The sequence below is a fragment of the Triturus cristatus genome, chromosome 9 (genome assembly GCF_964204655.1).
Source record: "Triturus cristatus chromosome 9, aTriCri1.1, whole genome shotgun sequence".
Taxonomy (NCBI): Eukaryota; Metazoa; Chordata; class Amphibia; order Caudata; family Salamandridae; genus Triturus; species Triturus cristatus.
Genome location: NC_140592.1, coordinates 1,130,811,545 through 1,130,828,373, shown reverse-complemented (window position 1 = coordinate 1,130,828,373; position 16,829 = coordinate 1,130,811,545). Strand labels below are relative to the sequence as shown.

The 16,829-nt window shown below is 49.2% G+C and overlaps 1 protein-coding gene across 6 annotated transcripts in view; it reads right to left on the bottom strand.

Moving 5' to 3' along the window:
- The window catches only part of MIS18BP1 (MIS18 binding protein 1), a 772,466-nt gene that overhangs the window by 440,584 nt on the left and 315,053 nt on the right, over positions 1-16,829 (bottom strand). For all 6 annotated transcript variants that reach the window (XM_085627030.1, XM_085627029.1, XM_085627031.1 and 3 more), the window contains one exon: positions 5,857-5,933. In XM_085627030.1, the coding sequence (XP_085483156.1) occupies positions 5,857-5,933 (77 nt within the window). The remainder of the gene's footprint in view (positions 1-5,856; positions 5,934-16,829) is intronic.

The following is a 16,829-nucleotide window of genomic DNA, read 5'->3' as shown; positions in this document are numbered from 1 at the left end:
GGTGACAGAGTTGTTAGAGCATACAGAAATGAATGCGTTGTTTTGTAAAAGCACAGTAAGCAAACCGGATGTATAAGAATGTAGTTTAAACATAATACGCTGGAGCACACACCATGGACGTGTAAACATACTCACTTTTGTCTTCTGCGGACGCATGTGTTTAAGAGAATGGCAGGCGGAGTAGCTCTTGAAATGGTTACTTTTTTTGGGTTTACATTTCTGCAATTGTGAAAGTCCGCAAAGTTGGCTTAGGATGTGAAACTGTGACCGCAGTCCTAGTATCCTGCGAGACCTGATGAGTTAGAAGACACCAGCTACATGTGTTCGCACCGTCCAGTGGAGGGTGGGGGGCAGGAGTGCCTTTCAAGGGCCTGCAGAGTCCGCAGGAGGAACAATGAGCATTGGGATAGCCAATAGGTCTCGCCTTTGGGACCTTATAAGTGTTTAGCCATGCAACAGTTGATGTTGTTGCATGAAGGATATTGTGCTGCATAACTAAATACTTATAAGGCCCCAAAGGCGAGACCTATTGGCTATGCCAATGCTTGTTCATTTTGAGTCTGATGAAATGTGCCATTCTTTCATCTTTAGTTTCTTTCTAAATGGCTTACGTTTCCAAGTATTCTTGTATATCCTATGGTTAGTTTATATTCACACTTTACACACTTTCAATTATGCTCTCATGTTGTTTATCCCGTTACATTTCTAAATGATTCACGTTTTTGTATACTTCGTTTGTTAGCCTATATTTACACTCCACACACCATAATACTCTTTTCGCCCGTTTATCCTGTCACATTTCCACCCCAATTGCTCTTATATATATTTTTTGAGCGCGTTTTGTTTGTTCGCATGCAATACACTCGATTCACCTTTTTAGTTTAATCATCATTACACGTTTAGATTTACCATTGACTTTCGTTACCCTTTCCAAGATGCAACCCTTTGCAAGATGGCCCCCAGTAACACGTACGTCATTGCATGAGTCCGTTCTCTATAAGTGTCGAGCACTTCAATATAGTAGTGAGCATTTGCGTTCTCGGAGCAACACAGGGAATATTCTTGAACAACACGAGGTATTTTTATCTTCTTCACCTGCTCTCATCTTGTTTAATCGTCGGTGTTTTAATGGGTGAAACAAACACGGACACTTCGGTTTGGATACGGTTAGGGTCAAACTTCTTCACGTTTTATATTTTGCTTATTAGGTTTACCCGGGCTCTCTGCACAGTTATCTTTTGAACACGTTTATTTAGAATGTTTTAACTGACTTTCAGCAAATTTTTTCGAGCACGTTCATTTATAGATAACTAGGGATAGTTCACTATACACGTTTATACAAAGGCATGCTCATTTAAGATACCGTCCTGAGCACTAGCAATTCGAACCAACACATGAATATATACATGGTTCTGTTGTAAACGTTGTCGCCTCATTTTGCCATTCATTCACTTCTTTTCAGAGATAACCCCTCGACGAAGGGCAGGCGGTTGCCCGTAATGCATTGGGGCTAAATAAACAAACGTTGGTGTTTCTTAAGCATTTTCATTATGGATTGACATATAAGAGAAATACATTTCATGAAGCAATGAAAGTACAACAACCCATGTCTTGAAATAAAATGACATGTTGGAGTAACCTTCTTTGTTTTTTAATTTGGACCTAATTTTTCCATTTGGATTCAAGGCAGTGCATTACGAGGGATGCCTGCCAGTCTGGCAAGTGCAACAGTATTACATTATTTATACACCCAGGTTGAGAGGGTGATACCTCAGTGCACGCGGCCACAACATCTTTAATTGCCAATAACACTTGGATTAACCCGTTGGTAGAGACTACGGCGTGCAGTTTCCAATACCAGTTGATTTAACAATTGGAGTACCACATTCACATCCCAAAGAGAAGAATACTTCAGTTTCAGTGGAAAGGAAAAGCAAATGCCCCTGAGGAGCCTACAGACTAACGGGTGTTCTCTTACCAGGACATCATGAATAGGAACATGGCCCGCCGAAATTGCATGCATTGACAGTGCAATAAGCCAACCCTTTGCCCACCAATTCTGACAGGAAATTGATGAGGTACACTACATCCAACCCCATGGGATCCAACCCCATCGCAGACACCAGCGTGATCACCGTCTCCATGCCGAGGTACATCTCTTAACAGTAGAGTCTGCTCAGGTCCTTCTAATAAGGGAGGAAGCCCGTGACAAAAGGCCCGGGATCTCCTAACGTCCCCTGTAATCCTCCAACCCATCAGTCAGAGAGTCCCTTCCTGAAACAGCTGGTGCAAGTTGCCATGAGGGGCAGTCAGTAAAAGAGGAATCGGGAAATAGGATCCGAATAGCTAAAGAAAGTTCCAGAAGAACTGTATACTTGTGATTTCCAAAGCGGTATTACCAGGATTATCTCTGCCTTCTGACCAGCGTCATGAGTTAGCTATCACTGAGAACGGGTGAAAATGCATACCCCATGAACTGGCTCCAATCCTGTAGGAAGGCATCGGTCGCTTCCGCCAACGGAAGCTCAAGAAGCGGGGATGTTGGTGATTGAGTCGTGATGCAAAAAGGTCCACTTGGCATGGGTCCCACCCTGTTAAACTATAAAATACAGCGAGATCCAGCTTCCAGGCGCTGTAGTCGTTAAGGTGTGTGGACTTTCAGAACAGAGACTGATTGAGTTTACTGACAACTTGTGATGCAGGCAATAGGTCCAAAAGTGTATGGCCATATCCACCAGTACCTTGGACCTTGTGCCTCCTAGGCAATTAATCTATCTCACAGCCGATATGTTTTCCATCTTCAACAAGATGGCGCAGGACACCTTGTTGAACACCAAACTCCGAGTCGCAGAGGATCCGGCGAGGAGCTCGAGACAATTGATGTGGAGAGACTCCTCTTCTTCTGACCACTGTGCGTCTGTGGTGATATCCACATACCGAGCGCCCCTACCTTGCTGACTGGCATCCGATTCGATCACCAGATCCGATGCTGATCCAAATATGCTGTTCCAGGCCTGCATATTGCCGTCCACCACCTAAGGTCTATTTAAGTTTCGTGGGAAAGAGAAATTTCCTGCATGGACGACAGGCCCCTTTAGAGGTGTTGCGACTTCAGGCTCTGTACGGCCCGATAATGCAATGGGCCTGGAAAGGTCGCTTGGATCGATGAGGACAGAAGGCGCACAATCCGGGCCAGGTGTCAGAAGGATACACTTTTCCTTTGCAAGGTTTCTCGCAATTCCTGACAAATTTGGAGCATATTCTTTTGGGGTAACCAGAGGCACTGGAGCACCATCTCGGCTTTGAACCCCAGAAAGGTCATCCGGTGTGCTGGACTTCTGATCGTTCAGTATAAAGCTGAGATCTTGTGGCTGAGATTGACTCATCTGAAGGTGTGAGGTCAAAACATATTTTCATGGTGCATCAGAAGGATGTCGTCCAGGTATACTATCAGCCTCACTCCCCGAGCCATTCCATTGCCGGCCTCAACATCCTGGTTAAGCACAAGGGTGCTTAGGACAGATCAAATGGCAGGCATGTGAATTTGAAGATTTGTCTGTCCTACTCGAACTGTAGGAACCGTCTGTGGGGAGGAAATATCAGGGTGGTGCGGTAGGTGTCCTTCAGATCGAGCCGTACCAGTAGAACATCTCTGAGGAGTTGGATGCCCTCCATTTTGAATTAACGGTATACCACCCATCAACTGAAATCTCGCAGATTTATGACTGACCTGAAACCCTTGTCCTTTTTCCCAACCAGAAAAATATTAAGAAACCCCTGGGATGAAGAGACAAATGCGTAATGGCCCCTTTCTCAAGAAGGTCTCACCTCTCTGTTCACCACTTGTGTCCCTTTGTGTGAGAAGACTAAAGGATAGGGTCGGGAGTGTAGTGAGGTGTACCATAAAACTCTATGTGGAAGCCCTTCACGGTTTGAAGCACCCATGAGTCCCCTGTTATGGACCCTCCATTTGTGGATGAAACATTATAATCTCATCCCCAGCCCCAGTAGGGAAGAAGGAGTATTGCTTACCAGAAGTGCCACCTGGCGCGTTGCTGGCTCCTCGGAAAACTGCTTTCATGCCATGTCTTCTGCCATGACCTCTCGAGGGAGAGAACCCTTCGAATTTCTTGTGGTCTTGCCACTGGATGGAACGTCTTGTATGCTGTATATAGGGGATATAGGGGTTGGAATTGTATGAGTGGCCTTTCCTCTTCCGGCTCCTCCAAAAATGTGCCCGTTGAAGATCATTTTGATGGACTGTTGGGCTTTGTCCAGAGATGAGAAGGTAATGAGAATGTGTAACAACTCCATAGTAAAAGGTTCCCCAAAGAGACCCCCATTTGAAACTGGGCCGGCTTCAGTGGTGGTCAATTTGCCTAGCCGAGATTCAATTTCTATCAACAAGGAACAGCGGCGCACTGTAGATAATGCACAATTAGCGTTACCCGAGAAACAAAGGCCTTCTGAGCGCACCCTGATAGGAGAGAAGGTTTGATCATATGGCCTGGCTCCCTGGCATCTTCTGCCGTTTCCAATTTTTTAGTTAGTGTCCTGAAAACATCCAAGACCTTATACTGACAGTAACGGTACAGGCCCTTCTTAGGGTCCTTCACGAACTTAGTGATAAATGCCGCCAACCTGGCGTCTAGGTCTGGGGCACTTGCCATTTTATTGGCCAATGAGGGCCTTCAGGCAACACCGGATCTCCTGGTCCAAGGGTTTAATGATACAGCTCGCTACATAGCACGCTACCTTTGGCGCCAGAACCCAGTTTGCGGAGCGGAGGTGATAAATGTCTTCCGGGATCAGCATGTTGGTACCCCCGCAGAGTCTTGGTTGTTTGAGCCCTCCAGTCTGGGTTTCTTGGCACCAGCTTCCAGTCGCCAGGGTCTACTTCAACCTGGTTTACCAACCAAATCTCCATCAGGGATATCCGAGTCGTCCCCAGTATTGTCATCTGCTCCCTGACGGGGACAGGAATCATCCTTGAGGTTATAATCCGGCTGGGTATCATACTCTGCCTACAGTGTCTCTAAACTCCTTTTCAGGAATGCGAGGTAAGGGGCGTGCTTCTTAGTCGAGAGATGCGCGCGCTCCACACCCCCTACTGGGGCAAGAACCACACTGCACATCTCGTAGCAACGAGGCATGCCTTACACACACAGGCAATGCTACTGCTGCATCGCTGATGTCTGTGGCCACCGTGCATCCCGGCAAGCGGTTCGCTGCGTGTCCAGAAAGAGAAGATGCATTGGAAGATCACCAGGGAAGCCTCTCAACAGGGAGGACAGTGCCTCGTCAAACAGCATCGTGGGGCCTGATGCAATGCACTAATGGACGCTTAGTCACACTATCTACAATCCAAGTTAAAGCATCAAATTGAAACAATCAAAGCTAAACAATTCACCATAATAAGGCATGATATAGCATTATGAAGTAAAACCACTTATCTGGCTACTGAATGGCAAAGAAAGAGGAAGTGCTGTTCCTTGATGTTGCTGATATGGGACTTACTCTATGGTTATACTGTTGACTTGTTGCAAAGACTCATGGGATTTGTAGTCTTTAAATAAAAATGTGCTGTTAAAGTCTGCTGAGTGGAATAAATGTAACAGTTAAGCATATTCTGAGCCTCCGGTCCTGACATTGAATTCCCCCACAGGCATGGGGACTTCAAACATGTCAGTCCTATCAACCAATAATCGTCTAATTCATGACCAAAAAGCCTAATTCCCAGTAACCAACACAGACTATGCAACAGCTAAACTTCAAATAACTATTTAAGCCAAGGAAGAAAACTGAAGCAATACATTTAGTTGCCTGAAGTGAAATCCAAGATACAGTTATACTTACATCAGTTTTCCTTCCACACATATGCCAGTGTTGTTGTTAACTGGTTTCAGAATCCACTCACTAAGGCAAATGTTTTCCTAAAGAGATGAGGTAAAAAAAAAAAATCAAATTCCACAGCGCAAGAATTGAACAAGAATATATTTCTTTTAGCGAAAGAGGTTTCAGAGTTTAACATTACGTGTGCAGTTATAACAACATAATGCGTTTCGTTCATAACTATTTTGCTAGACATACAGAGACAATATACAAATGTGCATGTGACAGGGCGCCCCAGGAGGAGGACTACGGGTGTCCCGGGGGTGTTGTGAAGGTGTGTTCGACGTCCTTAATGCGGCGGGACCTATGGCCATGCACTGCCCAGGAAGAACGTCAAGAGGACCCAGCTGGAGAGAGGAGGTCAACGAGCGAGCAGGAGTTCCCAGGGCGGAGGAGAGCGAAATAAGCACCTAAGACGAGGAGACGCGGAGCAGCGGTAGGACAGCCATGGCCTTGTTATCAGGCCATGGCCTAAGGCAAGTGACCCGAATAACCGGTCACTATGTAGGCGGGTGGTTTCTCACTCGCGCGTACCTCACTGGACTATAAAAGGACGCCTTTGGGGATCATTGGGCAGGATTTGTTTTCTTTTTTTGGGACTGTGAGGGTTGTTTCTCCTTTTGCTCTCTTTTCATTTCCTTTTTACTTGAGTGGGCAGCCCAATAGGTGAAGAGAATCCAGGCTGAGAAGAGGTTGGATTCGGAGGCCCAAGCAAGGAAAAGCCACCAGTCTTGGCGTTCTACTCCTTTGCACTTTCTTGCCTTACCCTACCTCTCATTTTTCCTTAGAGGTCACCCAGTAAACCTAAGGGAAAAGCTGTTTGTCCCATGACCCTACTTCCTGAGGGTATTGGTGAAGGAACCAGTACTTACAGTTGAATGAGCTAGGGACTAATCGCCTGTCCTTTCTCCTTTTTTCACCCTAGGGTGGATCGTTACCAAGGCGATCCTACAGAAGGCCGATGATACGACATCTAAAAAGAATAGGCGGGAACCGACGGGAGGAAAAGTCACGAACAGAGTAGTAGAGACACGCCTAAAGGAGTACCCGGTGGCACTTGTAAAACAAACTAAAAGGAGCTTTGTTCAAGCAACTTCTACGTACTCGCGTGATTTGTCCTGTGAGAGTGCACAAGCCTAATACTGTCTTGTTACAGCCAAAAGGCGGAGCAAATAGCAAAACACTGTATTCCTTTCACACTGCAAAATGCAATGGGTAAAACATTAGTAAAAACAAATATTTATTTTTGGCAGGAATGACTGAGCAATGCTGAAAGGTAAAAATGTGTTTAAAATACTGCATTCTGCCACAAATTTGCCAAACTACTTAGATAACCTTTTAAGGGATTCAGACTCAGACCCTGGTGTATGAAAGAATTTATAGAGTTCCATCGATTTTTGACTTCAGTTCGAAAGCCCAGATACGATGAGCCTGTTAACCCTGTTTTTGGAGTACATTGCCTTTAAGCCACAATATTAATCTGGGCACAAATAATGGATGTTTCATCTCCAAAGGTGAAACCTGGCACAAATTGCAGAAGCACATTGCTCATATTGAAATGGAGAATAACAGACATTATTCCCCATCGCCAAGGTATTAAATATGCATTATTGTGCGAATTGCACAAATGCTGATTTACAAACCATGCACAACTACAAATCATCAGGCGTGCAATTTGTACCGGATTTTTGTAGGCCAATTGTTATCAAGCCCAAAGTCTGCCACTGATCATGTGTCACTTTTTTCTTTTATAGAGGTCACACAGAATTTAGAAATTCTCTTCAAGTTCTCGATACAGCAACAATTACTGTTCACCTCCATGGAACCTTTTAACTGCCAGAGTATTTCCAACTGTTTACGGTGTTCTGGAACTAATTATGTTAGTTTTATTGACCCAAGCTTCTCTTCATGCCATGCAATTGAGAGAAAATATCAATTTCTCAGCAGCTGTATACAAAGAGAAGAACTTCACTCTGCACAAAGCCCCTTTGCAAAACCAGACTTGAAACAGAGGGAGCCACATCCACCAAGAAGAGCAAACATGGCATGTGGGGCTGGAAACAGACAGATCCCGATGAACCACTGAACTGTGTCTTTTGTAATGTACAAATTCTAATGTTGCCAAGGTATGATGATTACACACAGAGATGTCAAACATTGCTTCTTGAGGGCTGATTTTTATGATTTCCACAGGAGAGAACTATATATATTAACTGGAATCACTGTCTGTCATTATCCCGAAAATCTGTATTTGCTGTACCAATCGTAAAGCAATATTAAACAACCAGGTTTTAAATAGACAGGAAGTAAAAAATACTTCAAGCTCTGTTTTTTTTATTATAGGTGCATGAAGTGATGCTGAAAGCATAAGTGAGTTCCAGATCCCAATCCAAGAGGTCTGAATGCAAAAAGGTTTCTTCTTTGATACGCCTTTGATGACCTCATTCCCATAAGGGTAGAGAGATTCTACCAGACTAAAAACCTGGCTTTTAGCAGCTTTACTGGCCACTATCATACAGTTATTGACCACCTTTCCCATTGAACAAGTATCATACGCCAAACCATGGAAGGCAAAATCTACCTTACAAATAATCAAGTTCATGACTTCTGCCAGCCTTATACAACTCTAAAGCTTTAGAATACAACACTTAGTAAGAGATAGTCACCAACAGGCTCAAATTGACAAGAAGAACAAGTTACTTACCTTCGGTAACGATGTATCTGTAAGAAGCATTAGTTAGTTACATTCCTCACCTTAGAATATCCCCAGGCGTCAGACTGGATCCGGAAGATTTTTCGTCAGCAATACCCCTTGCGCGTCGCTAGGCGTCGTCTGCGGCTCCGCGTGCGTCGTCGGCGTCGTGCGCCGGAATGACGTCGTCGGAGTACTTAGACGCCGCCCTCGCGCGCTGACGTCAGTTCTTGTACATAGCTTTCCGCGCCAGGAACGCAGAGCCATGCAAAGACCGACACTGGTGCCAAAAATAAAATCTAGGGGCCTGAAAAGGATAACCTTAACCCTAGATGTCAGTTCGCAGAACGGGGAGGATGGGTGGGTCGGTGAGGAATCTAACTAACTAATGTTTCTTACAGATACATCGTTACCGAACGTAAGTAACTTGTTCATCTGAAAGAAACACGTTAGTTAGATTCCTCACCTTAGAATAGATACCCAAGCAATACCATCCCCGGTGGTGGGTCTGCGAACCAAGATCACACCAGAAAGTCCTGGAGGACAGAACGGCCAAAGAAGCCATCCCTCCGGACTTGGCTGTCAAGGCAATAGTGCCTGGCAAACTTGTGTAACGAAGCCCACGTCGCCGCCTGACAGATGTCCTGCAAAGGGACTCCCCGTCCCAAAGCAGTAGTAGCCGCTGTGGCCCGAGTAGAATGGGCGCGCAGCCCAACAGGAGGGTCCTTTTTTGCCAAGGAATAGCAAATTTTGATACACAAAACGACCCACCGAGAGATGGTCCGTTTGTGCACAGCTTTCCCCTTCTTAGCGCCCACGTACCCAACAAAAAGCTGGTCGTCCACCCGGAACTGTTTTGTGCGGTCCAGATAAAAGGAGAGCGCACGTTTTGGGTCCAGACGGTGGAGCCTCTCTTCCTCTTTGGAAGGATGCGGAGGCGGAAAGAAGGTGGGCAAGGTGACAGACTGCCCAAGATGAAATGGAGTCACCACTTTCGGAAGAAAGGAAGGACGAGGCCGAAGGACAACCTTGTCCGGATGAACAGACAGAAAAGGAGGCTTTGAAGATAAAGCCTGGAGCTCACTCACCCGTCTAGCCGAGGTGATGGCTACCAGAAAAGCAGTCTTAAGAGTCAGAAGACGAAGAGGACAATTGTGAAGAGGCTCGAAGGGAGCGCACATCAGGAATGTCAAGACCAGATTCAAGTCCCACTGAGGCATTACAAAAGGGACAGGAGGGAACGTGTGAGTAATGCCTTTTAGAAAGCGTGTAACCACAGGGGACTTGAAAAGAGAAGGCTGATCAGGAAGCCGCAAGAAGGCGGAGATGGCAGCAAGATAACCTTTCAGGGTGCCCAGGGCAGAGCCCTGCCGGGCCAGAGAAAGAAGAAAGAGGAGAACCTCAGAAAGAGGGGCGGAAAGGGGATCCACAGCCTTTGCTGTGCACCATGCCACAAATTTGTTCCACCGGCAGGCGTATACCGTCTTTGTGGAGGGACGCCTGGCTGCCAGAATGATATCACAGACTTCAGGAGGCAAGTCAAATGGCATCAACTGCCGCCGCTCAATCTCCACGCATGGAGGTGGAGGCTGGACAGGTTCGGGTGGAGGACCGTCCCCTGCTGCTGCGACAGAAGATCCTCCCGAAGGGGCAGACGTATCGGGGGATCGGTCAACATACTGAGTAGCTCGGGATACCAGTATCTTCGTGCCCAATCCGGAGCCACCAAGATGACTTGGGCCCGGTCGTGCCTGATCTTCTTCAGCACTCTGGGCAGAAGTGGTATAGGCGGAAAGGCGTACAACAGACCGCAACTCCACTCGTGACGAAAAGCGTCGCCGAGCGAGTGCCGCCTTGGAAATTCCAACGCGCAGAACTGCTGACATTGCGCGTTCTCTTCGGTGGCGAATAGATCTAACCAAGGCTCTCCCCACTGCTGAAAGAGACCTTGCGCCACCTCGGAGTTCAGACGCCATTCGTGATCCATCATGCACCGGCGGCTGAGTTCGTCCGCTCTGGCGTTCAGAGAGCCCGCCAGATGTTGAACCACTAGGGTGACGCCCTGGTGTTCCAGCCACGTCCAGAGGCGCAGAGCCTCCTGACAAAGGGTCCACGACCCCACCCCGCCCTGTTTGTTGCAATACCACATGGCGGTGGTGTTGTCCGTGAACACCTGCACGACACTGCCCCTGACAGAGGGAAGGAAGGCTTTCAGTGCAAGTCGGATCGCTCTCAACTCCAACAGGTTGATGTGGAGACGAGACTCCGCCGGAGACCAGAGGCCTCTGATCTCCGCCTCTCCCATATGGCCACCCCATCCCAGGAGGGACGCATCCGTCACTACGACATGCTCCGGTTGGGGAAGGGAGAGGCTCCTGCCCATGACCCAATCGCGGTCCGTGAGCCACCACTGCAACTGTTGTGCAGTGCCCTCCGAGATCAAGACATGGTCGGACAGGTTGCCGTGATGCTGGGCCCACTGAAACTTCAGGTCCCACTGCAGAGCCCGCATGCGCCGCCTGGCGTGATGCACTAGTAGGATGCAGGAGGCCATCAGCCCCAGAAGCCGCAACACTAGCCTGACCGAAACCCAGGATAGAGGCCGAAAGATGGGAATCAGGGCCTGTATATCCCGGACCCGCTGTTCCGGTGGATAGACCCGGAACTGCGCCGAATCGAGAACCGCTCCGATGAAGAGGAGCTTCTGAGAGGGACTCAGGTGTGACTTCGGCACGTTGATGGAAAATCCCAGCAAATGCAGGAGATCCGCCGTAGTCTGGAGGTGGGAGACGACTGCCTGGGGCGAGCCCGCCTTCAACAACCAGTCGTCGAGATAGGGGAAGACTGGAACCCCTGATCTGCGCAGATGAGCTGCGACCACCGCCATCACTTTCGTGAACACCCGAGGGGCACTGGTGAGGCCGAAGGGGAGCACGGTAAACTGAAAATGCTCTTGGCCCACCATGAACCGCAGGTAACGCCGGTGGGCCGGCAGGACGGGGATATGGAAATATGCGTCCTGCAAGTCCAACGCTACCATCCAGTCTCCGGGGTCTAGGGCAGCTAGAACCTGAGCCAAGGTTAACATCTTGAACCTTTCCTTTCGGAGGAAGGCATTGACGTTCCGGAGGTCCAAGATGGGGCGTAGGCCCCCTTTGCCCTTCTTGGGAACCAGAAAGTAGTGGGAATAACAACCACAACCTACTTCTGGGCTCGGAACGCGCTCGACGGCCCCCTTGGCCAAGAGGGCCGAAACTTCCTCGCGGAGAAGATTCAAATGATCCCCCGAGATACGGTGGTGCTGCGGTGGCATGGCTGGAGGGGTCGTCTCGAAGGGGAGGGAGTAGCCCCTTCGGACGATTTGCAGCACCCACCTGTCCGATGTAATGGACCGCCAGTGGAGCAGGTGATGGCGAACTCTGCCGCCCACTGGCGTGGAATGGGCCTGAAAGCTCGGACTAGGAAGGCTTTGAGGCGGATGCTGCCGGGGTGGATGTGGGCTGACCACGTCGTCCTCCAGATCCGCCACGGCGGAAACCACGTCCGCGACCGCGCGCAGGTTGGTTCTGCGGCTGGTGGCTTGGCGTACGTGAGGAGGCGCCCCTTCCTTGGCCACGAAAGGGGCGAAAAGCGGAGGTGTGCGCCCGCGGAGCCGAGAGGCCCAAGGACTTGGCCGTAGCCCGGGAGTCCTTAAAGCGGTTCAGCGCACTGTCCGCCTTCTCACCAAACAGGCGAGTGCCATCAAAGGGCATGTCCATGAGGGTGTTCTGGACATCCCCGGAAAATGACGTGGAACGCATCCAGGCGTGGCGGCGGAGCGCCACCGTGGTGGAAATCGCCCTACCCAGCGAGTCCGTGGTGTCAAGCCCACATCGTATGGCGTGCCGTGCTGTATCCCTCCCATCGGCCAAAGCCTGGGTAAGACGTGTCCGAACCTCCTCCGGACACAGGGGCAGCACGTCCTCCACCGTATCCCACAGCGAATGGGAATAACGGTCCAAGAGACAGGCGGTGTTCAAAGACCGCAGGCCCAAACTAAGGGACGTGAACAGTTTCTTGCCAAACTGCTCGAGTCTCTTGGAATCCCGGTCCGGCGGAGCGGTCGGGAAGGAGGATTGGGAGGTAGAGGCCTGGATAACCAGACTCTCGGGGTGGGGTGTTGGGACAGGAAACTGGGGTCGCCCGGAGCAGGGCGGTGGCGCCTGGCAACGTTCCTATCCACAGGAGGAACTGTGGAGGGCTTGGACCAGGTGCCCTGCAGAACGTCAGTGAGGGCCTCATTGAACGGCAGCAGAGGCTCAGTGGAGCTTGCTGCGGTTTGAAGCACCTCAGTGAGGATGTTAGTCCTCACAGCCACGGCAGGCAGCTCGAGCCCAAGGGCTGCGGCCGCCTTGCGCAGCACCACAGAAAATGCTGCACCCTCCTCCGAAGCCACAGTCGGAGGAGAAGTGAATCCAGTGTCCGGCGAGGTGTCCAGCCCACTGGCCTCCCCCAGTTCATCTGCCCAGTCCTGTGAAAGCTGCGACTGAACAGCCATAGGGTCCTCGAACCCCTCCCAGTCGCCCCCGTCTTCCGATTCCTGATAAACCGGAGAAATGATCGGAGCCGGACTGTAGAGATGATAGGTCTCAAGCGGCGCCGGACGCGGCATCGGTCGACGCCGTTGTGGCGCCGTCCGGAGTCGGCGCCGGAGGCGTCGGAGGTGTAGGCGTCTGCGCCGGCGGCGCCGGTGGCGGTGTCGGTGGTTCAGTTATCGGCGCCGGTGGAGGAGTGATTAGGTTAACCGGCGTCGACGGGGGCCCAGGCATGGGCCCCGCGGGGACCTGCGGCGTCGAGACCGGAGTCGTCGACGGCGCCGGGGCCGGAGCCGCCGGCAGGCAAGGTCGCCCAGTCGAGTCCGCGGGGCCCGAAGGCGCGCCAGCGGGCGTCGACGGCGGGGCCAGGCTCCTCATGGCCGAGAGGAAGGCACTGACCTCCGCCGGCGTCGCGTCAGTCCCAGGGACCGGAGGGTATGGAGACTTGCGCGGCGCCCTTGGCTCCGACGGAGCCGCGGGGGTGGAACCACCCGGACCCTCGGCCGAGTCGCGCGACCGGCGAGGGGAGTCCGAAGAGCGATGCCGCCTCTTGGACTTCTTAGAGCATTTGGACTTACCCGACGACTTGGAGCCCGACGATCGATGGTGGCGTCGGCTAGGGCTCCGCGAGCGATCCTTGGACCTCTTCCTGGACCGGGATCGCGCACGACGCGGAGCCGAGTGGCGAAGCTCGAGGGACCGCTCCCGCCGAGCCTTCGAAGTCAGGGCCTGGCAATCGGAGCACGACTCCGCGTCGTGGTCGGGGCCTAAACAGTAGAGGCACCGGCGGTGGTGATCGGTCACCGACATCAGTCGATGGCAATCCTCGCAAGCCTTGAACCCAGGCATCCTACCGGCACCAGATGTCGACAGACAAGGATCAAAAGTGATCAAAAAAGATTTAGTCAAAAAAGACTAAAAAGGGGTAGCTCTCCCGGATCTGCGCTTACTGGCGCGGAAAAAAGAAGAACTGACGTCAGCGCGCGAGGGCGGCGTCTAAGTACTCCGACGACGTCATTCCATCGCACGACGCCGACGACGGACGCGGAGCCGCAGACGACGCCTAGCGACGCGCAAGGGGTATTGCTGACGAAAAATCTTCCGGATCCAGTCTGACGCCTGGGGATATTCAAAGGTGAGGAATCTAACTAACGTGTTTCTTTCAGATGTCATACTGTAACAGAGGCACACAGTTGGGCGATATAGTCCTCTTCTGTTGAAAATACATTTCTTTGTCAATTGGGAGGGTGCAATTGATAGAACTTGTAAATTGTGCCTATGTAGCCCCAAGCAGGATACAAATCTTGTCAGATGGTGGCGTCAAAGACCACAGGGTGTACTTTGCAGATAAACCAATGCTTGATGACGAGAGTTGGAACCCTATACTCTGCCACATGATCAATCAACAATTGCTGCTCATAATGACATTTATCTCTGAGCTACCAGGAAGTATAAGTGAAACTAAGCATGCTATTCATATGGTCCCATTAGTATTTCTGAGAGAAAGACATTATCATCTTTCAAATGCCTTGAAGGAGGCAGTGCAAAGAAACTTACACAGCATACAAGGAATGAATATGAAGTGTCCCGCTGTGGAAAGGCCTCCACCAGTACAAATTCTGAAATCCAACACTAGTAGGTGTCAAAGAAATTAGCTTATTAAATACCTAGCCAAAAGCTTGCACTCTTTGACTATGATCTATTGGATTTGTTAGGGAATGGTGCATAAAGGTAGGCTTTTGATTGCACAAAAGAGTACAGGCTGTTTCTACTTGAATATGTTGTTTCATATTTCAGTTATGCCTTCTAGCTTACTAGGGGCTCTGTCACTTTTGAAACACTGATGATCAAGCTACTTGGAGAACGAGAAGGCACCTATTTGGATAACATGGTCATTTAAGACCTTTACTGGGAGCGACACAAAGCTCATCTCACAGCAGTAAGCGCTTTACAACATGGTGGCCTAACAGATAACCCAAAAATACAAGTTACTTACCTGTACACTGTGGTTCTCTAGTATTGATATCTTTTGTACATTCATCTTAAATATTCCTAGTCGAGATGGTGGGAGACCCAAGGTAACAGTAAAAATAGCAGTACTGAAAGATTAGCATAGACCTCCATAGGAAAAGTCTGATTAACCTTTCAACATCATTTTAAAGCATTCAAAGTTCAGCCACTCACAGCAGAGACCCTGGAGTATCCTTCCCCCTCAGATTTCGAGCACAAGTGTAAATATAGAACATAGAGGTATGAAATGGTGAACCTATTCCGGTAGGAGAGAGGGTCACATGATTATCTATAAAATATATCAATACTGGAGAATCACAGTGTACAGGCAAGTAATTTATTTTTTCTCCAGTGTTGTTTCTTTTATATATTCACATGCTTGAAACGGACTAGTAACCAGTATCCAAAATTGATCAAAATAATGGCGGTGGGAAGGCGAACCATCACACTATGGCGTAAAATCAAATACAAGATATGTCAAATAAGCTATACCAAATGCAAGGAGAAAATAGTAAAGTGAAACACAAAGAAGGGAGGTTAGTAGCCGTATACCTTATGCAAAGAGGCATCTTAGTGCAGCTTACCAGACTGCTATATCTGCCTTTTTCCAACCCTTGAGGCAGCGATGCTTCGTGAATGTGTGAGTGTTGCCCACGTTGCTGCCATGCAGATGTCAGGTAGAGATGCTCCTGAAAACGGGGCTGAAGAGGTTGCAGCCATTCTCGTTAAGTGAACCTGTGCCTTTGCAGGCAGTGGACAACCAGACTTTTCGTAGCAGAAAGGTATCGCTAATGTGACCCAACGAGCAATACTAGCCCATGTCAAGGCTCATCCCTTTCTAGGTGCAGAGAAAGAGATGAGCAATTGAGATGATTTTTTCTTTTAAAATAAAATTGCAAACAGGTGCTCAATGTCTAATGAATGCAAAGCTTTCATTCAGTCATCGAGGATGGATTGAGAAGAAACGTAGTTAGAACTATTAGCTTGTTGAGGTGATAAGTTGAAGGCACTTTAGGTATGAAGGAAGGATCAGTGCCTAGGATTACTCTTTCTGGAAGAAACTAAAAATATGGTTCTTTTATGGTGAATGCCTGGATTTCCCGAATACGTTTAGCTGACGTGATGGCCAAGAGAATAGCCACTTTCCAAGAAAGGGATTTCAGATTGCATTTGTGAACAGGCTCAAATGGAGGTCGCATAAGCGGAGACAGAACCGTGTTTAGCTTCCACAGTACTGGAGGAGGTTTAACAGGCGGGTAAGACCTGAAAAGCCCTTTCATGAACTCCTTGATAAGCCTATTGTACTACAATGATGACTGACCAAAACGTCGCCTGCACCTAGAAATGGAAACAAGGTGGACCTTTATGCATGAATGCGAAAAGCCAGCTTTGGCTAGAAGTAGAAGATAAGGCAACTCTGCTCAGGTGTGGAATTAAAAGGGTGGTATGACTGAGTACTACACCAAAGCAAACACAAGGAGATGATGGACGGAGCGCTGTAACTTTTCAGACAGTCACCCCCAGTAACAGATCTGGGTTAAATCCATCATCGTTCTTTAGCTCACTTCGCCAAGCCCAGTTCACACCCAGCCGTATGCAAATCAGGCTTGACCCTGTGCCTCATGGTAACAGTCCAGACCGAACTGCCAAGCAAGGTCTTC